The 25,725-nt window shown below is 26.6% G+C and overlaps 2 protein-coding genes across 2 annotated transcripts in view; both read left to right on the forward strand.

Moving 5' to 3' along the window:
* The first annotated feature begins 2,653 nt into the window (after positions 1-2,653).
* The window catches only part of LOC100197343 (repetitive organellar protein), an 84,836-nt gene continuing 61,764 nt past the window's right edge, over positions 2,654-25,725 (forward strand). Inside the window, exons 1-3 of the mRNA XM_065820749.1 lie at positions 2,654-2,792; positions 3,037-3,152; positions 23,594-23,723. Of these exons, the coding sequence (XP_065676821.1) occupies positions 2,727-2,792; positions 3,037-3,152; positions 23,594-23,723 (312 nt within the window). The 5' untranslated portion in view covers positions 2,654-2,726. The remainder of the gene's footprint in view (positions 2,793-3,036; positions 3,153-23,593; positions 23,724-25,725) is intronic.
* On the forward strand, positions 20,438-21,754 carry LOC136092470 (uncharacterized). The gene is made up of 3 exons (XM_065820750.1): positions 20,438-20,519; positions 20,671-21,028; positions 21,204-21,754. The coding sequence occupies exons 2-3, from the start codon at positions 20,697-20,699 to the stop codon at positions 21,637-21,639; spliced, it is 768 nt and encodes a 255-aa protein (XP_065676822.1). The 5' UTR covers positions 20,438-20,519; positions 20,671-20,696; the 3' UTR covers positions 21,640-21,754.

Raw genomic sequence — 25,725 nt, forward strand, 5'->3', positions numbered from 1 at the left:
AAAAGATCGGGACCTGGTTTTCTGAAAATACATGGATAATATTAAAAAATTAGGAAATAATTCTCGGATTTTATGTTACATTAACATTTTATGTTGATTTTTAGTATATAAGTTAATATTTTGTTTGTCATAATATCATAATTTCATAATTTCATATTGTATATGACATTATGAATGATATTATGATAGGAAATTAACGTAATAAAGTAAGGTAAGCGTCAAATCTTTTTTTAAAAAAGTCAGCTAGATTTTCAACAATAAGTTTTTCAATTTTGTAAATATTTTTTTGCAAATAATTTTGATATTAAATCTTTATTTTATGGTTTGTGCTATACTTTTGTAGAAAACATAAAAGTTTGCATCAAAAATAAATTATTAAAATTTCTAAAAGAAATTGTCAATCGGTTTCCAAATATTCAGAGTTACAAATTAAAATTCTACCATTCACTTTTTAGTGTTTTAATATTTTAAAATTGTTCCCATGGTAAATCTTTTTATTATTATTTTTTGATTCTTTTTTTTTTTTTAAAAAAGGAGAAAAAAAATTTGCGAACATATATTCCAGTTTGTGATTATAAATATATAACTATTGAATGTTACTTAATTAACGTTGATATCATAAATGCTTATGGATAGCGTAGTTATATAAAATACTATATGAAACATGTGACATCTTTTTTTACTTGGATAACCATAGTAGTAAGTGGACCTTATTAAAATACAATGTTAACTGCAAACTAAATAATAAATTATAGTTGTATTAGAGAATTTTTGTATGAAAGGTTACTTTATGTTACATACATTACGTACTAATTGTACTTATAGTTACCATATTCTTTAACAAATTAATAAACAAGTTAAGCGCTTAATAGCCAGAAACTAGAATTAGCATTTTATATTTTCACGTTTTTTAATACATTGAGGCAAAAAATAAACATTTTATGAGACGACACATAAAAAGATTTTCAATACTAATATTTTTTTTGCAATTTTTTCACCTTATAACTTTGGTTTCAATACAGTAGAGAAACATTATTCTGAGATATGAGTCACAACAGTAGAAAACCATTATTCTGAGTAGAAAAGCATTGTAACATTTAATGCTCTATATATATATATATATATATATATATATATATATATATATATATATATATATATATATATATATATATATAGACAAAATTTTCAATTTGTAAAACCATTTTTTTAATAAAAGTTAATGCATGTTTTAACTAAAACTAGTCATCTTCAGTTAAATTGGAGTATTTAAAATTTTTGTTAAAATACCGACAAAGGTGTTTAAAAAAAATTCAAAATGCAATTATTTATGAGCAAACTAATAATAATTTAATAACAAAAGTACAATAAAATCAACTACAAAGTTTAACATGTCATACCAAAAAAACAGGAAATAAAGAATAGGCAAAAAAATACTCAATGTGTATAGAAATTCGTTGCTAAAGAGAAAGTATCATTTAAACCTGTTTATTCATACCGGTTTCAACCATTCTATGAACATACTTTCTTGAAGTTTTAACATTTATTATTTAATTGCATGAAATAATTTTCATTAACATGGAGATGCTCATAAACTTTTTGTCCCTCTTTATCATGGAGATGCTTAGAGACTTTTTTCCCTCTTGTAATATTTAGATATCCGCGTTTATAAGATGATGATTCTTTCGCTTTTATAACAGGAGTTAAATCCTGCACATACGAATTTGCAGACCTCGAACGATTTGAACTCTAGAAGAATAGGATCTTTAAAAAAAAAGTTTAAAAAATTTAGAAAATTTTAGTGAGGCAAATACTAATTTAACATTTGCAGAACGAAAAAATCTTTTAGCCTTAAAGTTCAGTTATTTTTAGTCGAATCAGATTTTTTTCTCAAGAATGATAGTTTAAAAAACGACAAGGATTCTTTGATTTTTGGTTGTGGTAAAGTATTTGTGTTAGTTGTGATTATATAGAAGTTATATATTTTTGAAATTAGTTAAAATGAGTACTTGTTTCTTCTAAATACATTAAAGAGGTCGTTGATGTTAGAGTAAAACCGGGCTATCTGAAAAACAACTCACAAAGTTGACTATCTGGGTTAGATACTGAGAAAAATAAAACTTTGGGGTTTTCGCACCAGCAAGAATAATGAAACTAGAGCAAAACCATTTAGCTTAATAAGTATTAAAGAAGCCAAAAAACCATTAAGCTATTATTTGAATACTTACAAGTAAATAAAAGTAGAAGTTGCATAACAACTACCAACTGCATATCTATTAACAATCAGACACAACCAGAAAGACCAACCAAGTATACTTTACGTTTTATCATTTTAGGAAATAATGTTGTACAGGTATACATATATATCAACCTACTCTTTGAAGAAGGCATGCAAAACTATATTCATATATAGTCTTGCATATCTATGTTGACTATAGTCAACATAAGTTTTCGGATTCAATTATTCACATTTTAACTTTTTTAACTATATTATTTTGTATTAAACTTTATGGTTATATATATATATATATATATATATATATATATATATATATATATATATATATATATATATATATATATATATATATATATATATATATATATATATATATTTATATTATATACGCACAAAAATTACTATTTCATTATTAGTTTTTATAATTAAACTTTTTAATAATACTAAGTAAAAAAAAAAAAAGAAAAAGAATCTAAAAAGTTTGAAAATGCCTTCCAAAAAGAAACTGATTGAGCAAAGAAAAAAATTCGAAGCTGAAAAGAAAAAAAATGAGGTAAATATTTTATCATTTATAGTAACATTATGAAATAAAAATGTTAAAATACAAAACGCCTTTTTTGATCAGATTAAAAAGGTTTTTACTCCTATCGTTGCCAGATATATATAATAATATATTTAAGACTATTGCGATAGCGATGTTAACTTATTAGTTAGTATTTAATTGGATCATTTAACATTAAAAATAAATTAAATTAAAAAAAAAAATTGAGTTTAAACGGTCATTAAATGTTTTATAGGAAATGCAAGTCAAACTTAAAAAAGATAAGCATGACATCAGCAAGTTAGTATCAGAAGTTGACATGTTGCTTGACAAAAACATACTGTTTGGTAACCAAAACTCAGAGTTGACAAAGTAAGCATAAACCTATATAAATTTATGAACATATATATATATATATATATATATATATATATATATATATATATATATATATATATATATATATATATATATATATATATATATATATATATATATATATATATATATATATATATGTATATATATATATATATATATATATATATATATATATATATATATATATATATATATGTATATATATATATATATATATATATATATATATATATATATATATATATATATATATATATATATTAGATTAGAGTATTATGAGGACCTTATACGATAACTGGAATGTTTTTACGAAAAAATTATGCAGAGTTCGAAATTTTTGCAAATAAACAGTTTTAGGTATTACTACTGATTCAGTTGGATATTTGGGCACCCGAAGTTTATTCTTAAAAACACAGAGGTCTTAAATAAGTGGCAAAGATGCTCATATTACCATGATATTATGAGCACTTTAAATTATTTGAAAAAATAACCTTAATTTAGTAAAGAAAAGCAAACCTGACAATTAATGGATAACAATGATTCGTACTAATTCGAACTAATTTGTGTTATACAATGATTCGTTATTAACAAATCGTATCATTAAAAAATCAAATTTGAAGCCTTTGGTAATTGAAACAATATTACTTTGGGTAACGGGAAATTCCGCGAGAAAGAGAAAAGAAAATAAAAAGCAAAAAAGTTATGAAAACATATACTAAACTCCATAACTTTTTTTTCAGCTATTTTAAAAATACTTTTAACCAAAAACTTTATTTAAAAAAATCATTTTATTATATCATTGCATTATTTTAAAGGCGTAAAGGTTGTATAAACTTATTTTGACGTTTATTTACAGTCCTGTTGGGTAGCGTTAAAAATCGTTTTGACTACTCGTAACCTACATATCTTGATTAAATTTTATTTCTCTTTTTGCATGAAAAAACATATATATGTATAAAATAAAAAAAATAAAAAAAAACTGAGCTGGCTGTAGCAATCGCTACACTTGCTACAGCCTGGATCCACTACTGATATATATATATATATATATATATATATATATATATATATATATATATATATATATATATATATATATATATATATATATATATATATATATATATATAGATATATATATATATATATCACCGTATTTATGGAACAAAATTGTTGTTCCAAATTTTGATTTGTCAATTTCGTTTTCTGCTTTTAAAACTAAATTAAAAAAACTTGATTTTTTCTACTGACAATATATATAAATATTTTTGAAATGTAAAATTATTTTCTGTTTTTGTTTATTCTACATTGTTAATAATTATTAAATCAATTGTATTTTTATTATATTGTATATACACGTTTGATATATTTTATATGGTTCTGACGTCAAGATCTTTTGAATCTTCTTTTAGATACCAAGTTTATGTATTGTTATATTGTTATATTACGATTAATAATTGTAAACTAAAAAAAAAAGAAAATATATATATATATAAAATATATATATATATATATATATAAATAAAAAAATATATATATAAATACATATATATATATTTTTTCAGTTTTATATTTAATTAGTCGTAATACAATAAAATCCGTGATATAAGTTCTCGTAATACAATAAAATCCGAGATGCTTTCGTAATATAATAAAATCCATGACATATGTTCTCGTAAAACAACAAAATCCGAGATATATATGCTTTCGTAATACAATAAAATCCGTGGTATATAGACTAACTTAAATAAAAACTTGGTATCTGATAGAAGATCTAATGATCTTGTCGCCAGAACCATAAAACGTTATAATAAAATATAACTTAAGCCGTTAATAAATATAAACAAATAAAAATGACAAAATACAAAAAACATAAGAGCGTGTTTATATAAATTTCTTATTTTTAAAAGTAGGGAAAAGGCGCCTATGATGGCATAGCGCCTATGATGGCATACCGGTCATATTTCCATTAAAATTGGTTTTGGTAAAAAAATGATTAGACCTTCATAAATATAGTGACTTTACATTAGTTTTAGTGAAAAAACGTCCCTTGTGCACAAGTATTGTTTTTATAATCAACAAAAATCGATTTTGGGATGTGCTGTTGTAGTTTTTTTTCCTTCATATATTAAAGATTGTGATTTTACTATTAACTGTGCAGAAATGAAATTTTTATGCATTTTATATTCAAGTTTTGTGAATTTAGTGGAATAGTTACTTTAATTTTATCTTTTGAACAAAGCAGACACAGCTTGTTTTAATGAAAATGATGAATTTTACCCATGATGGCATACTGACGAGTTGGGGGTGTTGAAATATTGACGAGTTGGGAAAACCTTTTTTTTTAAAAGAAAAACTTATTTTTAAGTAAAGTTAAAAGAAAGCGATGCTCCAAAATTTTTTTTTAGTCCAAAAAATACGTAAAACGCATTGTATCCTATGCGCATGCGCAAAATTTTACAATGCTGGTGTGTAGCATGAAATGGTAAATTAGGATGGTTTCGAGTAATTTCTGGCTTTTCTGAGGGAAGACTCTAAGGTTAAATGAAATCATTAAGTTACCCTCGATCCTAACTGGCCCCATCCTCCCCTACGCCATAGGAGCAGTGGTTGCCTTTGATGGCATACTTGTGCTTTTTTTTACAATAAGAATAACTTATAAAAAAAATAAAACTGATGAAAACTCCCAGGGTAATTATTGTTCTAGATGTAACAAGGAATGTATCCATATCAAAACTTTTATTATTGGTCTTCAGGATACTGAATAATGAAGCTTCAAAGTTAAGTATGCCATCATAGGCGCCTTTCCCCTATTTCAAGATATTGTCATTAAAAAGAATGATTTTTTTTTTTATTTCTTTTTAAAGACTGGGAAGGTAATTGATAAATCAAAATTAGGTAAAACGATTTTGTTGCAGAGATTAGTTGCACGATAAGCTATACAGAACTGATTGAATTTTATTCGACAAAAGGGTTCAAAGAGTGAGTTATCATTTCATAGCGTATACTTATTTTTTGTTTTTAAGGTAATAAAATCTTTCAAAATGTGTAATGACGGATTGATTTTACATTGAAACATAAAAAATAATACTTTATATACATTCACTTCATAAATATTAAGTACTTTTTAAATAAAAACTTTGAATGCGTAAGTTGATTTTCAAAACAAACTAAGCATATTGCGTGTTTCTGACGATGATAAAGAGTACGCAACTTACTTTTGCTTGTACTTCCCCAAGCAATATTTGCATAGTTAATATAACTATGTATAAATGAGTAATAGAGTTGGATTAAAATGGTTTTGTTTAAATACTTTCTTGACTTATAGAGGACTCCTATATTTTTAGAAGCTTTAGTACAAATGTAGTCAATATATGGTTTCCATGTAACATTCTCATCAAGATAAATGCCAAGAAAACTATTAAAAGTTTCCTTTTTTGTTTCAAGTTCATCAATAAGAATTTTTGGCATGGTTGTTGGTAAAAAACGTTAGATATAGAGTGAAATAGAATGTATTTTGTTATTTCAAGGTTTAAGGTCAATTTGTTATATTTAAAGCACTCAGATACGCATTTAAGTTCTTTGTTCATATCAGAAAACAGCTCATTAATATTACTGCTTGATAAGAAAAAATTCGTATTATCAGCAAATATAATACTCTGAAGATTAGCTGCTTTGCTTAAATCATTAATATAAATTAAAAACATAAGAGGACCTAGAATAGAGTCTTGTGGAACACGACAGGTTATTTCAATATAGTCACTTTGAAGGCCATCATTATAGGTAACAAATTGCTTTCTATTTGATAAGTAACTATGAAACCATTTTAGCATATTGTTATTGATTCCATAGTATTCGAGCTTTTTAAGCAATATTTTATGATCAAAGGTATCGAAAGCCTTCGAAAGATCAATAAAGACTCCTAGGGTATATTGCTTTTTTTTGAAACATTCTGAGATTTCCCTAACAAATTGAGTAACTGAGTGCTCAGTTGAAATATTTTTTTTAAAGCCAAGCTGTTGGGAATATAGTATATTACTTTGGTCAAAATATTTAAATATTCTATTATATATTATTCTTTCCAATAATTTTGAAAAAGTTAAAAGAACCGAAATTGGGCAATAGTTGTTAATATTTGAATTATCCGTGGGATAATTCAGAAGAATACTCATTGTTATAATGAGATTTATTTATAAGACACAAGAAGTCTTCAAACGAACTCTCGGTCATAGGAACTTTTTTAGAGAGATTGGTTGCAATTTCAGTAAAAAATTTATTAAATATGTTTGCAATTTTGCTCGGTTCACATATATTTACATCTTCAAATTTTATAGGTTGTGGTATAGAACTTAAGTGATTTTTTGATTTTCCTGTTATCTCTTTTATTATTTGCCAGGTGCGCGTTGAGTTGTTTTTAAACTTATTGATCAGATTAGTATAATAATTTATTTTTGATTTTTGCGAATTTTTTCAAATAAATTTTTATAATTTTTATATATTTTTTTATTTGCGGAAGATTTAGTTTTTAAATATTTTATATGCAACTTCTGCTTTATTTTCGAAGATTTTTATAAGCCTGTTATAATCGAAGGACTATTGAAGGTTTTATGACTTATAAATTTTTCACATACTGGAAAGTTCGCTTCATATACTAAGTAGAATGTTTCAAAGAATTTGTTATAAATAGTACTTGCATCTTCATTAAAGTTGATGTGCCCCCAATGAAGAAATGATAGTTGATGTTTAAAATCATTTATTTTTTTGTCGTTGTAAATTCGTTTTTTTACAGTTCTATTTTGTTTAATTTTATTTGATAATGTTGCGTTAAGGGTTAGGAAAATAGGGAAGTGGTCACTGGTGGTCCGATATATCAGTTTTTACGATACCTTTTTGCATGGAGTTATTAAAGATGTCTGTAGTAAAAATATTGTCAATGAGAGTAGTAGAATTTTTTGTTACTCTAGTTGGATGATTGATTAAGGGAATTGCGCCTGCTAAAAAAATTTCATCATAGAAACTTTTCACTTTTTTGTCGTTGTTATAAATAAGACAGTCCATATTAAAATCCCTAATTATAAAGTTTTTTTTTCTTTCTTTGTTACCAGCGTGAACTATATTATGTTGCAAATAAGAGCTAAAATTTTCGCACGCGACGTCAGGTGGCCTATAGCAGCTGCTTATAAGTATGTTTTTCCCTTTGTTAATAATTAATTTATTTGTTGCGATCTCTTTACCTTTGTCAGAAACGCTCAAATCGCTTCTAAAGCTTGGTTTCCAATAGTTGTAGAAATGTTGTGCAACAGTTGTGCGCTTATATTGTACAACAATTGTTGCCGAGATTTGTTTGATTCTATTTCCGCAACCTTTGTTTTACAACATAAATTTTGTTGTACAACCGACTTAAGTTGTGCAAATTACGCAAGAAAATGTTTCCATTATAAAGCATTATTGTTGTACAACTGTTGTACGACATTTCTACAACTATTGGAAACCAAGCTTAACTTTATACGAAATGTTTTCTTTGACGTATATCAGAATTCCTCCACCGCGTTTATTTGTTTGTCTTTCTAATAAGACTAATTCAAAATTCTAAAGATGAAAATTAGAATTATTTTCAAGTTCGATAGAAGAGCACCAAGTTTCCGTAACACATATAATATTAAAAATGTTTTCAGTTTCTTCAAGAAAATGTCGAAAGTTTTCATTATTTTTGCTTAAACTCCTTATATTAATGTGGAGGATTCTGATTCTTTCACTATTTACATCATTTACATTTTTGAAAAGAAATTCTTTACTAATGCTGGGGTAATGATATAAACTGTCCGTGTACATATCACTAAAAAAATTTACATCTGGGTCTGCGTTTTCATCTGACATAATGTATTTTTCGTAAAAATTATAGGTTAGCGATTGAAAGTCATTCATTTTTGTAATTATTTTATACGTGCACAGTTTAAAGAATTTCTTTTTGTTATTGTAATTATTAATCGTGCGTTATCAATTTGTTATAGACAAATTTTGCATACTTACCTGACGATCTTAATTCTTTAGCTTTTGCGAAGAGTATTTTTCTTTTTTCAATCGTTCTTTGGCTGTAGTCATCTTTGAGATATATCCGTTCATTCCAAAGCTTTAGTCGTTTATAATAATGTAATATTTTTTCTTTGTCTTTACAGTTTAGGAACTTTACAACTATTGTTCGTCGCTTTTTTTGTCCAGATTCATTTTTTTTCCAGTTCTGTGGGCTCTTTCTATTTGAATGGCATGTTTTATATTTAATTTTTCTTTTATAAAATATTTTACTTTGGGGTCGTCCATAAAGTACGTACGCCAAAAATTTCGAAAAATTGACCCCCCCCCCACCCCCTTGTGCCATGCGTACTTTTTAGCCCCCTCCCCCCGTTGAAAAGTACGAACGCTTTTGAAAGACCCCCCCCCCCCCCTTTTTTTCTCTTTATAAGTTAAACACAACATTATTTTAGAAATTAAAATATTAGGAATCGTCCATATAGTACGCCGGGAATGAATAAAATATTAACTCATCAAAAAGTGGTGATATTCTTTATATTTCAAAACGTTCCATTCGATTAAAATAATTGCTCAATACTTTTCAAAAACAATATGAAGTATAAAAAGAATTTTGGAATTTCTTCATATTTTAATTTTTAATTAGTTAGCGCGATGACTGTGTTGTTAAGGGTAACAACTTTAAAAGCTAAAGTTTTAAAGTATTGTTAAACTTTAAATATTAATTTTTGAAATTGTTATTTAAAAAGTATTTTTTACAATTTTATAAATTTTATTTTGTAAAAAATATTTTATAATGAAAATAAGATACTATAAATTATTTCAAAACTAAACAAACAACCCCCGTTTGCATTTATTGTACCTTGTAAATTTAAGTTGTGCTTTAAATAGTTAGTTAAAAATTAGTTTGAAGGCGGAATTATTAAAATGAATAATAATGAAAAGTACAACATTATTTACCAACAAGTAGCAAAAGCTATGCCACAAAAAAGTAAACAGGAGCAACAGAAAAAAGCTAATCGATTGTGGTATAAAGTTAAGCATAAAGAATTGACGTATGAATCAGTTTTAAAAGAACTCACACGAAACACAATGGAAAGCAAAAGTCAGTTGATGTCTTTTTGGTCTAATGTTAAAACATCAAAGAATCAATCTATTGCAGTGAGGCTTCCTCTCATAAACGAAATATCAGATGAGGGACCAGAAGCTTTGCTAACATCCGATGAAGCAGACAAAATAGATTTTATAATCGATGAAACACTAGCTACTTCTTCTAAATTTGATATTCAAAAAAGTGAAAAACCACAAACAAAAGTACCGATTGATCAGCCGCAAAAACCTCATACTCCCCAACAAGAGAAAATTCAAACTGAAATTTCGCAGTTAAAAGAGCAGCTGTTAACATTGGTAAATGTGCGCCGTGCAGGGTTGATAACTGACGAACTTAAAATAAAATCAATTTTTGTTGAAAAGCAAATAAAAATAAAACAAACCCGTCTTAAAAAAATGAAACGCGAGGCAATCCGTCAAAGACAACGGAGAGCAAGTTTAAAACGAACGCTTAATGATATCGTTGATGACACGCCCCACTTAAAATCAAAACTTTCTAAATTCAATAGAGAAAAAAATGGTAGACCAGCTGTAATTGAAGATCAGCCAGATCTTCTTAATAGGAGCCGCTGCTAGCGATAGACGAAGATCGCAGGAGTTACGTTCATGTAAGACACTTGATGACTTAAATAAAAGCCTACTAAAACTGGGTTATTGTTTATCGCGATCTGCAACTTATTTAAGACTGATGCCTAAGCGATCAAACACACTTGAGGGAATACGTCACATTAAGACAGTTCCTGTGAAATTGATCAGGACTGCTAATACAGCCCGTGATAGGCATGTCGATGCTGGATTTACATTTGCGTGCATGCAATACATGGATGAAATTTGTTCAATGTTTGGTCCAGATTCATGCTTTTATTTAAGTCTAGACGACAAAGCCAAAGTACCATTAGGATTAGCAGCTGCAACAAAACAATCACCAATTTTGATGCATCTTGATTATCAAGTACGTTTGCCAGATCATGATTTTTTAGTGGCTTCCAGACATAAACTTATACCGTCTGTTTATGCAGCTTGTATTATTGATCCAAACAAATTTGCTGACGCAGTGTCATATTCTGGACCAACGTATATTGCTATTAGATCTATGAAGCATGATAGCAGCACTGCTTTTACTCATGGCCGTGATTTGGAGCGTCTTGTTTCAATTGAAAATTTTAAGCTTCACATTTGTACTCCAGAAGGTCAGGTAAAACCTATATTTGTTGTTGCATGTGATGGAGGCCCTGATGAAAATCCAAGGTTTCCCAAACCATTGCAAGTTGCAATTGCAAGATTTATAAAATGGGATTTGGATGTCTATCTAACAGGAACTCATGCACCTCATTATTCAGCATATAACAGGGTTGAACGGCGTATGGCTCCGCTGAGTCGAGAGTTAGCAGGATTGGTTTTGCCACATGATCATTTTGGGACACATCTAAATGCATCTGGAAAAACAATTGACGTTGATTTAGAAAAAAAAAATTTTGCTAAAGCTGCAGAAACTCTAGCTGAGGTATGGTCTGATATAGTAATTGATAACTATTCTGTTTGTGCTGAATATGTTGAACCTTCCCAACTGTCACCAATACCAGAGCAAGATTCAAAATGGATTGAAAATCACGTAAGACAAAGTCAGTATTTTTTAATGATCGTTAAGTGTGATGTTCCGAGTTGCTGTAAATCTTGGCGAAGTTCCTGGAAAAAATATTTTCCTCAACGTTTTTTACCAGGTCCAGTTGAAATGTCTCATGCTGCTGAAGGAATTTTTATTCCTGAGCCAAAGGTAGCACGAAGTATTCCTAAACCTTACTTTTCTTCTCTAGCGCAGCGCTTGGGATATATAGGTTCAAAAATTTCGATGGAAGCTTCCTTTGATTTGTACTGCCCATCAATTTCACAACAAAAAATTGATCAAAGAACTTGCAAAACCTGCAAAATTTATCACGCTTCTAAAGCAAGTGTTAAGCGTCACAAATGCGTGTTTAGAAACATAATCAACACTACCTCTGAGGAAAATAAAAATGACGATGAAAACAATGATACTCAGTTAACAATAAATGAAAGTAATTCTGATCAAATTCATGTCATCGAAAACATATTTGATTGGGTGAAATCACCCTTTGATTTAGATCACCAACAATTTAAATTAATTGATTGATGAAGACTATATTATTAATTTTGTTTATACAATCTTAAAACGATGTTTTGAAACCTATAAAGATAACAGTTTTTTTTTTAGTTTGTGATTACTTAAAAAATTTTTATCACCCTGCCCTTAACCACAACCTATACTTTAAAAGGTACCAAACAAACACTCTTGCCAGTTTGTTGATTTAAAAGTTTCCTGTTTGCCAGCAAAAGCGCTTAAAGATCAACTGCACAAATTTTTTAACAAGTCTTTTTTGTTTAATTTTGTGTAAACGATCTTTTAAATGATTGCAAAGTAATACACTCACTGTCACCTTGATGTTCAAATTTTCAAACACTAAATTGATTACTTTCATTTTTTTAGCTCAAATACTTTTCAAAAATTTATAATCTCCAGTTTTCTCAAGCTTCTTTGTTTATTATATTTATCAAAAAAATTACCCTAGATAAGATGATACAATTTTGTAATGTGACATTTTTTATATTTAAGAAATAAGAACTATGTTCTCATACACAAAAAATTTTCGTATTTATATAAGATTGAGCACAAATTTGTTTTCCTCGCGGTAATTAATCTCATACTTTAATTGCGATACAACAACATAGGTGGAGGGTATGCAAAAAACTGTGAAAAAACTATCCAGGCTGGATATAGTCAAAACAATTGTTTTGACCGTCGCAAGCAAATCTTTTTGAATATCGCAAGAAAATACAATAATTGTGCATTATCATTAAAACTTTCCCTATTCCTAAATAACTAATAAACGTAACCAAGCATGTGAGATGTTACATTTATAAAACGCTTCAAACGTAACTATGAGGTGCCACTTAAACGTTCCTGCCTGTTTATTTGAAACTAAAAACCCACAACATTTTTACCAGACCCATTAAAACTTATTACGTTTTTATTGTTAAATTTAAACAAATTTTTCTAACTTTCAAGTTCCTTTCGTAAAAAGAACTTTAAAGTTTCCAAAAATAAATTGTAATTAGATCTTCTTTAAGGGCAAGTATACTTCCCTCCCTCCTCAACTGTCATTTCATAGTGACGGTCATGGTTTTATAATTTAAAAAAAATTATTTATTTATTATTATATTCAAAAATATCTAGTTATTTATTAAAAAACATCTAGCTATAGATAAGTATTTGTGAGTGGTGATAAGTTAGAAATACAAGCATTAAGAAAAATTACTTTTTTTAATTAGTGCGTACGTACTTTTATATTCAACCCCTCCCCCCCCCCCATACGCTTTCGTACGCTTTTTGAAGACCCCCCCTCCCCCCTATGAGCGTACGTACTTTATGGACGACCCCTTTCGACTCGCTTTCTTCCCATAATTTGTTTTCTTTTTCTTCAAATCCTTGAAACCTTAAGTTGTTTCTCCTGCTGCGATCTTCTAATTTAGCAATTTCATCTATAAAAATTTCGCTTGAATTTTTTTTTTCGTAACATTCGTTTTGAAAGTTCATTCCGTTGTTTATTGTAGCAATTTCATTTTTTAGTAATATGTTTTCGTTTTTTAATTGCTCTATTTTCTCTTCAAGTTTGTCAATTTATTCTCCAAAGATTTTAATAAAGTATTTTCATGAGCTTCTAATAGTTCTTTCACTTGATTTCGCGTGATTGTTAAACTTTTAGCCATTTTTTAATTACCCAGCAAGCACACAACGTTGAAACAACGTTGAAATAACGTTGATCGACGTTGATCAACGTTATTTCAACGTTGTTTCAACGTTGTGTGCTTGCTGGGTAAAAAGAAAGAGCGTCTTATCTCGACGAAAGCTTCACGCAAAAAAAGATATATATAATATATATATATATATATATATATATATATATATATATATATATATATAATATATATATATATATATATATATATATTTATATATATATATATATCTTTTTTTGCGTATATATATATATATATATATATATATATATATATATATATATATATATATATATATATATATATATATATGTGTGTATGTATTTATATATATGTATGTAATTATATATATGTATGTATGTATGTATGTATGTATGTATGTATGTATGTATGTATGTATGTATGTATGTATGTATGTATGTATGTATGTATGTATGTATGTATGTATGTATGTATGTATGTATGTATGTATGTATGTATGTATGTATGTATGTATGTATGTATGTATGTATGTATGTATGTATGTATGTATGTATGTATGTATGTATGTATGTATGTATGTATGTATGTATGTATGTATGTATGTATGTATGTATGTATGTATGTATGTATGTATGTATGTATGTATGTATGTATGTATGTATGTATGTATGTATGTATGTATGTATGTATGTATGTATGTATGTATGTATGTATGTATGTATGTATGTATGTATGTATGTATGTATGTATGTATGTATGTATGTATGTATGTATGTAAGTTTCTACGCATGTAGTTGCACTGATGTTATTTCACTTTGATAATTTAAAAGATGTAACTACATCTGTAAAATCCACAGATGCAGTTGCGCAAATGTTATTACACTTTGATAATTTGAAAAATATAATTAATTTTGTAATATTAATTTAACAGATGTTATTAATCACCAATAAAATTTCAGATGTTGTTGGACAGATGTTATTATATATGGCAAAAACTGATGTTGTTACCTTGACCCGTTAAAAGAACTTTTTATTAATTGCTTTTAACAATTTTGAACTATTTTTACTTTTATACTATAATCAGATTTTTACCTATACTGGAAAAGCTAACTAAAAAAGTAATGTTTAGTATTATAAAATGAACTTATTTCTAAAACATTAGATATCAAGGTTAAAAGTCTTTAAATTTTTTTGAATTCGTTTGTTGCTTAATACTATGAACAAAAAAAATGGTTTTAAGGCTCCTAAAACCCATATTTTTGACTAGTCTCGGCAGAGCCGTAATCGCCGGGGGGGGGGGGGGCAGGGGTATAGGCCTCCCCAATAATTTTTAAAAAATATTTTTTTTAAGGCCATGCCTTAAAAAAAATATTTTATTTCAATCGAAGAAACCCTAGGCCCCCCCAATATTAAAATTGTGGTTACGGCTCTGCTCGGTATCAATTTATTGCATGTATGTATTTGCCTATAAGAAAAATTTACATTGTAACTATATAAATAATGGCGGATAAAGTATGTGCATAATTTAAGACGACGAAACATATTGCAAGACGGATTTTTCCCATCTTTCTTGTCAACACTTGTACTACGAGGACAAAGATAAACCTGTCGATGATCAATTTAAACATATCAGACGAGAAAAATATGCATTTAAGTTCCTTGTGTGGCAAGCAATTTGTAGCTGTGGTATGCAGTCCTCTTGTTTCGTCACTAAGAAGACCTTGACTGCCGATCTCTACATCAAAGAATGCCCATAAAAAATACTTTTGTCATTTATGAAAAAACACAAATAACGATGTCTCTTTTGACCAGATCTTGCTGCTTCTCACTGTTCTAAAAAATTTATACTGTGGTGCACCGATAATTATATAAAAATTGTTTCTAAAGATGAGCAAGATTGATGATTTTTACCCTTTTCATTGATATCCCAATTTGATATACCCTTTTCATTGATATCCCAATTTCTTAATCTAAAAGTAAGTTTATAATGAAATTACTGAACTACCTTGCAATGTTATAAAACATTTAATTGCTAGATATTTTGCATCTTTTCATTAAATAGGGATTGTAAGTAGTGTTGAAGGAAATGCAAAAGCACTTGTTGGAATAAAGCAACCTTAATAATGGTTGCTTCAAGCTTAGCTGGTAGTCAAAAAAAAAAAAAAAAGCATAAACAAAAACAAGAATAGCACACGTGCACTTAACTTCTCTATTTGCCTTATTGTCACGGTCCAATTGGGCGCTAATAACAACTTTTGTTTTTATTGTTTGTTTATTTAACTTACTATATATAAACTTGTTTTGTTAAAGTTCTTTTTTATTTATATTTATTTATTCTATTGTATAAGGTAAATATTTATATAAAATAAAATTTGTATAAAAACACTTTACACTTACTATATGGGTTTGATGATGGCCTCTGTCTTCTAATTGCTCCAACCATTCTTCTTATTTCTCGGACATTTCTTTTACTTGTTGTTTTGGTATTTCCCCGTTCCGACTAATTTCGAAACATTTGACCTTTTTTTCTATCTGTGAAAAGTCTTAGTTTTAGTTTTATAGAGTAATGTGTTTAAAAGAATCGATCCTTTACCTCTTCAGTGTCATGGAAAAGAAAAATATTTAACTTGATTTTGTAATCGAGTGACAAAACTTACAGTACTTTTTTCTTCATATTGTTTTGAGCTTGTAATTGTTTTGTGCTTCATTTTGTTTTGTGCTTGTATTGTTCATACATACATACATACATACATTTTTTGTTTATAATGTATTCCATCATAATCAATCATAAAAACAGAAAGGAAGGAGAGAGAGGGATGGGAGCGGGAAAAAAGTCACGTAGCGCCAAATGTGGCATACACTTCTTTTTTTATTTTTGTAAATTATTTTTTATTTGGTTGCTATGTATACATAACTTTTCGTAGCAACAACCAATCTTTGGTATTTGCATCGCATAATTTTTCATGTTTTTTTCATAACTGCCAATTTTTAAATAATTTTATTTTCATCTTTACTTGTAAACAGCTCTAAAGGAGCAACGCAAACTAAATATAAAAAAATTGCATTATATAAGTTACGAGAACTTAAATATTTGTTTAAAAATGCATTGACTAATTGAGCCATCATATCCTGCCTTGTAATTTAGCGTTGCTTTATCAAACTCCTGAGACAAAATAGCTTCTCTCTGTAATTCCAATAATCTTTTTTTATGATCTTGATATGAAATATTAGCTGAATATTATACAAGTATGTAAGTGCAACTAACATGTTATTACAACAATTGTTATTACAACAATTGTTATTACAACAATTCTGTTTTTTCAATTATTACAAAATGTTTTTTTTTTCAATTTATTTAATTAATTGAATTATTATAACATGTTATTACAACAATTCTGTTATTACAACAAATTGTTACAACTCCGATATTAATATCAGAGTTGTAAAATAATTACACTATCCTACTAATAGTAGGATAGCCTAGTTATTTTACAACTCTGATATTAGCATCAGAGTTGTAACAATTGTTGTAATAACAGAGATATAACAATTGTTACATGCTAATATATGCAACTTTTGTTACATGCTGATATATACAAATTTGTTTTTCTAAAGGATTATTTTGAATGTGTTTTGATTTTAACAGAAAATAATATTTGATTAGTTGTACAATTATCCTTAGTTGTATTATTTTTTTTATATTTAGTTTTTATAGACCAATATGAAAGTCTATCATGGGTTTACCAGAAGGGTTTTTTAATTATGTAACAATACTTTTTGAGGTGAAATTAATATCTTTTGTCAATCTTTAAAATCAATTTCTCTCTTGTCAATCCGTTCATTCATTTCATTCAAATTTCAAAACAATATGATTGCATTCAATCCATTTTTTTTTTTAACATTTAATAAAAATTCATAAAATTATTCGTTACCTCCTCGTAGTGCATCAGCCTAATGTTAGTATAAAAATGGTGACACCTTTTTATACTAACATTATAAAAAATTATGTAAATTTATGAAAAAATTATGAAAAAAGCTGCTTTGCTTTATTCATATGTACATCCTGTGGTAAATACATATCGTCTACATTATCTACACTTGCAGTTACTGTTTGGCATTTGCTGATACCAAATCTGCATAGATAATGATAAATCAGTTGCTGTTTTTTCAACCAATTTATTAACATATATATATATATATATATATATATATATATATATATATATATATATATATATATATATATATATATATATATAAATTAGTAAAAAACACTTATCTAACTTTTATCTTCTACATATATATATATATATATATATATATATATATATATATATATATATATATATATATTTTACATATATATATATATATATATATATATATATATATATATATATATATATATATATATATATATATATATATATATATATATATATATATATATATATATATATATATATATATATAGAGAGAGAGAGAGAGAGAGAGAGAGAGAGAGTTGCAACTCAAAAAAAACATGCGCGTTTTTTTTATAATTTTTTTTTGCAAAAAAAAAAGGCCTGTCCTAAAAACATATTTTTAATGGTTTTTTTTGTTTTTTTTAGGTGTCCATTAAATTTTATATATCAATTTTACTTTAAAAAGTTAAAGTGTCAGTAAAACATAAAAATATACATGTTTTTTATTAAATGTAATGTATTTTACCCTATATAATATTTCTTACAAATTTATAGAGTTGCAACCCAAAAAAAACGGTTTTTTTCTTCTCAAAAACTGTTTTTTATAGTTTTTTTATTTTTTATTTTTTTAGTATTTATTAAATTTAAGATATTAATAATACTTGAAACAGTTTCAGAGGCATTAAACCTTCAAAATATGAATGTTTTCTGTTAAATAAAATGCATATTTAAAAAAATAACAGTATTAAATATTAAAAAAAAAATTAAGTAATTTTTTTAATATATCTCAAAAAAACTATACTAGTAGCTACTAGTTAATTGTAAGTATAACACTACTGAATGAATGAAATAAAAATGTTATTTCAGCAGTGTTATTTCATTCATAAAAATGAATGAAATATCACTGCATTGCAAAATACAAAAATGAACCAACAGTTATATAAAATTTACTTTAATGTTTTATTTACTTTTGTAATAAAAATAACACAATAACTAAGTTTGTATAACTAATGAAAAAAACTTAATATTAAACAATTTTAAAAATATTGTTTATATTTATTTAAAAAAAAATGCCAGGCAGAAAAAAATGTTTTGTAGCTACATTGTTCAATGAGGCACCTTTAGAATCTGGAGGTTCTAAAATTCAACAAGTTATATGGAAATTTTGCAGCTTAAAGCTATCAAAAAATGGCACTCGAATGACCGAGCACATTGCAAAATGTATGAAATGTGGAGATCAAATAAAAAACAAATATTTGAACGATATGCCTTTCAAACAAAAGAAAGTTCAAACTGAACTAATGATGGAAGAAGATATTCCTGAAAACTTACCTATTCAATGTATGGTAAAAAAGAAAAAAATATGTTTATCATCTGCTATATTGCAATTTCCAATTGAGTCCTTCTTTCGAACCCCAAGCTGTTGTGGAAACCAACGCAGGTCTACAACCCCTAAGTTTGGAGACTGTAAGCCAAATAAAACCAATTCAGATAAGCCTCCCTTGAAATGATTGCATTCTTCAACAAGAGTTCCATTCACACCTCAGAAAAATAAAATTGCATCCTACATTTTCTCAGACAAAATGACTAATGAACAAATAGTAAGAATTATATTTAGAATATTTAATACTTTCAAATATTTAGCAAACTTTATTTAGTACATAAGTAATTTTTGTAATAACAATTTTTGTAAATTTCATGTTTTTACAGGATGAATCGCAAATGGATTTAGCACGCGCTGTCTATGGTACTAAGTGCTCATTATGAGTTTTTAAAAATAAACTATGGATAGACAGCTTTGCAAAATTGAGACCTGCATTTAAATTACCTAACCGTGATATGTTGTCTAATTCCCTACTTGAAAGGGTTTATAATGAAACCTCAACTACCGTTAAAGAACTTGTGGGAACTGCTTTAAGTGTAGCAATTTTGTGTGATGGGTGGAGCAATATCAGGCAAGGAAAATATGATTTAAAATAGTAGGACTATTTATCTACGTTCTGATTTGTGCACTAGTATAGGAGTATCCAATACCTAGATACTTTTAAACGTTATATAACAAAATTATGTAACAATGTAAGCTACACATATATAATTTAGGTGCATTCTAACTTCATGTGTATAATTCATAAATAATAAAAATCAGTAATAAAGATAAATTTTACTATTTACAGGAATGAAGGAATCATTAATTTTGTTGTAACGGTACCTCAACCTATATTTTGGACCAGCATAGAAACAGGTAGTCTTTTTAGATTAATTTTAGTTATCATGTCTTCAGAATTGTCAGATAGCAAGTTTTATTTTATATTCTCCAAAGTTGTAAAGTTTTTCAAAAATATTTAAATTTTTATAGTTTATTATAATTATTAAACGTATAACTCTTTATTTAGGCGCAGAAAGTCATACTGGCGAATATATGGCAAATATAGTTAAAAAAATAATATGCGATGTTGGACCTATGAAAGTTCTTGGTGTTTGTTCTGATAATGCAGCCAATATGAAAAAAGCATGGCAACTAATAGTTACTGAATTTCCTCACATATATCCTTGTGGATGCCTGGCACATACCTTAAATTTAATTTTTACTGATGCGAGTACCTTGAAATCAATAGCAGATTCCCAAAGAAATTGCACAATGGTGGTAAAAGGGATAAAGAACTCTCAAATTTTATCAGCTTTGTTAAAACAACATCAGCAGAAATCAGGACAAATCATTCAACAATCACTAAAGCTTCCAGTAACAACTAGGTTTATTAAAAATTAATTTTATAATAAAATTAAACATAAAAACATAAAAAATAAAACATAAAAAGTATTATTATAAATTTAAAAAAAATTTATATTACATTATAAATCATAATACTTAGTATGGAAATAACATTAGGCAAATAAATATTTAATTATAAATAAATATATTCTTCAGATGGGCTTCAATTATACATTGTATGGAAAGTCTTCATAACAACAGATTAGCACTACGGGGATTAGCTATTGACGATGAAGCAAAATCTCTTGCTAAGCCTATTCAAAACCTATTGTTGTCAGAAGTGTTCTGGGATAAAGTGGATGGGTTTATCAAGTTATTAAAACCAATAGCCATAGCCATTGCAGCAGTTGAAGGAGATAAATTAAGTCTCTCCATTGTTGCAAAATCATTTTCAGATTTAGAAAAGTCTTTTCAGGACAATATCCTTTGCAGTCCAATTCTAAAAAGCGAGGAAAATGCTATGATGGAAATAATTGCCAAAAGACGGAAATTTCACATTCGAAACATTCATCTTGCTGCAAATTTAGTGGATCCACGTTATAAAGAATGTCATATCTCTGGAGATGAAATGGTGAGTATTTTCAGAATTTAATCCTCATTTAAATTAATTGAAAAAAAAGGAAATTATATTTAAAATGAATTAAGATGCCTTATTTAAAACATCTTCTTTAGATTGATGCCATTGAAACGCTACATAAATTAGGAAAAATGGATTCTTCTATTAAAGAATTTGATGACAAAATTTTGGGTGAGATAGCTGATTATAGATCAAACGAAGGACTTTTTGCAAAACCTTTTATATGGGTTTCAGTAAAACATTCATCTCCTGTAAGTTGGTGGAAGGGAATATGTTGTTCTTGTGCTCCAATACTATCAAATATTGCAAGTAAAATTTTATTACTTCCACCAACAAGTGCTGCAGTCGAAAGATCATTTAGTAGACAATCTTGGATCCACAATCAAAAACGGAATAGATTAACAAATGACAGAGCTTCAAAATTAGTATTTATATCACATAACTTATAACTCAAAAATCTAAAATGTAATGCAGAATTATCAACAAGTCAAAGCCAAGAATTTTTTCTGGACAATGATACTTCACAGAGTTTAGAGTCAGAGGTATCAAGTGACTCTGAAGAATACGGATTTGACTTTACAATAGAAGACCTTAATGAACAAGAAAGCCAGAATACAGAGTCTTTTGTTAATTAAAAATAAATTTTTCAAGTGATTTACTATATATTTATCATATATCATGTTACTATTATATATTGTATTACATTTATAATAAAAATAGAAATTAAATAAAAGTAAATAATTTTTTTTAATCTAAAAAAACAAAAAAAACACAAAAAACACAAAAAAAACACAATAAAAAAAAAACGGTTTTTTTTGCAACTCTCTCTCTCTCTCTCTATATATATATATATATATAAATATATATATATATATAAATATATATATAAATATATATATATATATATATATATATATATATATATATATATATATATATATATATATCCAGTAATGAAAGCAAAACTTTAAACTAATTGGCTTGTAGCTAGGTGGAATTCTCTACTGGCAAACATTTTTAATGAAACTTATTTCTTTACTATCTTTTCAATTATTCCTTGTTATCTTAAAAGATCTTAAAATCTTTAATTATATTTTAATTTTAATTTTTAATTAAACTTTAAAATGTCACTAGTGACATTTTAAAGTTTTTTTTAGTTTTGAAATTTTTTGAGTGAAACAAATCAAAGGATTTCATTCTACCCAAATGGCTTGTTTTGGATTTTAAAATTTTACATTTTGATGTATTTGTTTTTTTAAATGCCATTTTGATTCCAGCTGGCTTAGATTTTAGATTGCCTCAGCCTAGCTTCGGCTCTGCTCCTTTTAAAAACACCAGTTTTTTGGTAGCTCCAGTTCTGGCTCTAAAACCCTGTTTTGTTTAACTCAGTTACTTTAGGGCATTCAGAAGGTTTGCAATAACTAAATATAAAATGATTTATTGCAGTCTGTAAGTACAGAAGGAATTCCATCCAAGTTACTTTTTAAACATATATTTTGCTTTTTTAAACTAGTCTTAAACAACAGTATCGTCAAAAAACAGATCCATTTATAAATTTACAGATTATTTCGGAAACCTGCCTGTAACAGTATTTCTTTTGAATATACTAAAATGAATTATTAATTTAAATAAATTCATTAATATAGTTCATTAATTGTGCCTTATAAGTATTATTCAGGGGTTTAATTGGATTTTTAATTTATATTTTTTTTGTATAGATATGCATTAGTTAACTTGGGTTATCTGTGAATTAAATTTAGAGTTACATAAACAAATAAAGAACCTTTAACATTTTTGTTTTAGTTTTTTATTTGTTAATCATTTTAATTTTCTTCTTCAATGTCTGGATTTGTACCATATGTTTTTTGAACTTTACCACTCACCAAAGTCTAAAATCTGTTTTTTATGTTTTTGAAATTTTTGTTCAAGGTAATAAATTTATCCAAATACAAAACAATTTATATTTTAGTGACCTTAAAGAATTAAAGGAAAAAACTGCAAGTCTACAAAATCAACATGATTTGTTGCTTATAAACCATAAAGAACTTCAAGAAAATTATGACAGCTGCTTCCTTAGGCTCAAAGAACTTCAAGAAAAAGTAAGTTTTTTAGATAAATAAATGTTTAAATGTCGAAACTCAGTTTAAACACATGTTAAATCTACCCTTAAATCCAAATTATAAATCTCAATAAACACTCTAAATGCGATGTAAGGCTCAATAAACACTCTAAATATGGTGTTTATTGGACCTAAAAGGGAAAAACTGTTGTGTACATTATTTTACAGTGCACAACACAGGCTATTTAATTTACTGAAAAAGACGCAGCAATTTTTGGATAAAGTCGTTGTTGTTGGTTCTATATTTATGGATCTCTCTTGACTTGTTTTAGCTTAGTGTTAAGTGCTTATTGGTTTTCTAATGAAAGCCTTAAACTGTTGTTATCCTACATATCTGCTCGTAAACCAATAATGAGATTAGAATCGTTGTTTTCAATGTGCCTCAGGGTTCAATAACAGAATCAATTTTTGGTAATGTTAATTTATTCCTCTAAAGGTAAACATTTTTGGGATTACATTGAATCAAGATATAGATAGTTTAATCATCGTATTGAAAGTCTATGTAGGAAAGTGTAAATATATATGTATGTATATATATATATATATATATATATATATATATATATATATATATATATATATACACATACATATCTATACATGTATATATATATAAATATAAATATATATATATATATATGTATATATATATATATATATATATATATATATATATATATATATATATATATATATATATATGACTATATATATATATGTATCTATATATGTATATATATATATATACATATATATATATATATATATATATATATATATATATATATATGACTATATATATATATGTATCTATATATGTATATATATATATATACATATATATATATATATATATATATATATATATATACATATATATATATATATATATATATATATATATATATATATATATATATATATATATATATATATATATATATATATATATATATATACATATATATTTATATATATATATATATATATATATATATATATATATATATATATATATATATATGTATATATGTATATCAATCAATCAATCAGTCAAAGTTTATTGACAGGCTCAAGGCCCAATATAATAAATATACAATGGGTAAAATAAAGTAGATTAGAATAAAACAAAGACTAATGCACTTGAACATAAACAAAACCCAAGAAAAAAAATAAAAAAATAAAATAAAGATAAGAAATTAAAGTGTTATAAATATAACTCAGCTCTCCATTTAAACATCAGTGGAGACAGCAAAAACCTGTCTGAGTTAACAAAAGCTTTTATGACGAAGTTCTCACTATTCTGCAGCAGTAACAGTGAGGAGTATTGTTGCTTGCGAATTACAACATTAAGTGAATGGGCACCATGTTTCAAAAATAATTCACTTGCACTGTTCCATGGTGGCTTGTTTAATATCAAGCGAAGTGCATTATTATATGCAACACATAAGCGATGGAATGAGTCTTTTCTCCAAAGATACCACAGCTGATGATCAGATTCATCTGCGAAAAAAATCATTCGCATTCACTTGAGAAAATGAGGATGGTATGAAAAGCGTATACCAAATAAACTAAATTTTTATATGTTTTTTCTACAAGTTATTCACAAAATATATGAATCTATTATCTTTTATTTAATTGTAGTGTTATTGACAGATTTCTTATATCAGTTTCTCTAAATTTCACTTAAGTGTTAATTTTTTCTTGCCATTTTGTTTGGTTTAAAATGTGAGTGCATTGAGTTAATTTAACATCTTTGTCAGCAGGCAACCTTTTCTCAATTGGGAATTTCCATTTCTGTGCGTGATTTTTTATTTTTCTTTGTTTTAGCAATTAAGAGATGAGACTTAGAGCAATATGCAAACTATTATGATTTTCTTGAAAAACTTTTATAACAAAAATATTTTTATCATATTTTAGGCTACCTGAATAAATTAAAAATATATATTTTGATCATTTTATTTTTTTGCAAAATATCGCCA

This window comes from Hydra vulgaris, chromosome 15 (assembly GCF_038396675.1).
Source record: "Hydra vulgaris chromosome 15, alternate assembly HydraT2T_AEP".
In the NCBI taxonomy this organism is placed as follows: Eukaryota; Metazoa; Cnidaria; class Hydrozoa; order Anthoathecata; family Hydridae; genus Hydra; species Hydra vulgaris.

Coding starts and splice junctions, on each gene's coding strand:
- LOC136092470 (XM_065820750.1), top strand. CDS start 20,697: ATGGCAAATATAGTTAAAAAAATAATATGCGATGTTGGACCTATGAAA. Junction 21,029..21,203: donor AAGCTTCCAGTAACAACTAG/GTTTATTAAAAA, acceptor TATATTCTTCAG/ATGGGCTTCAATTATACATT.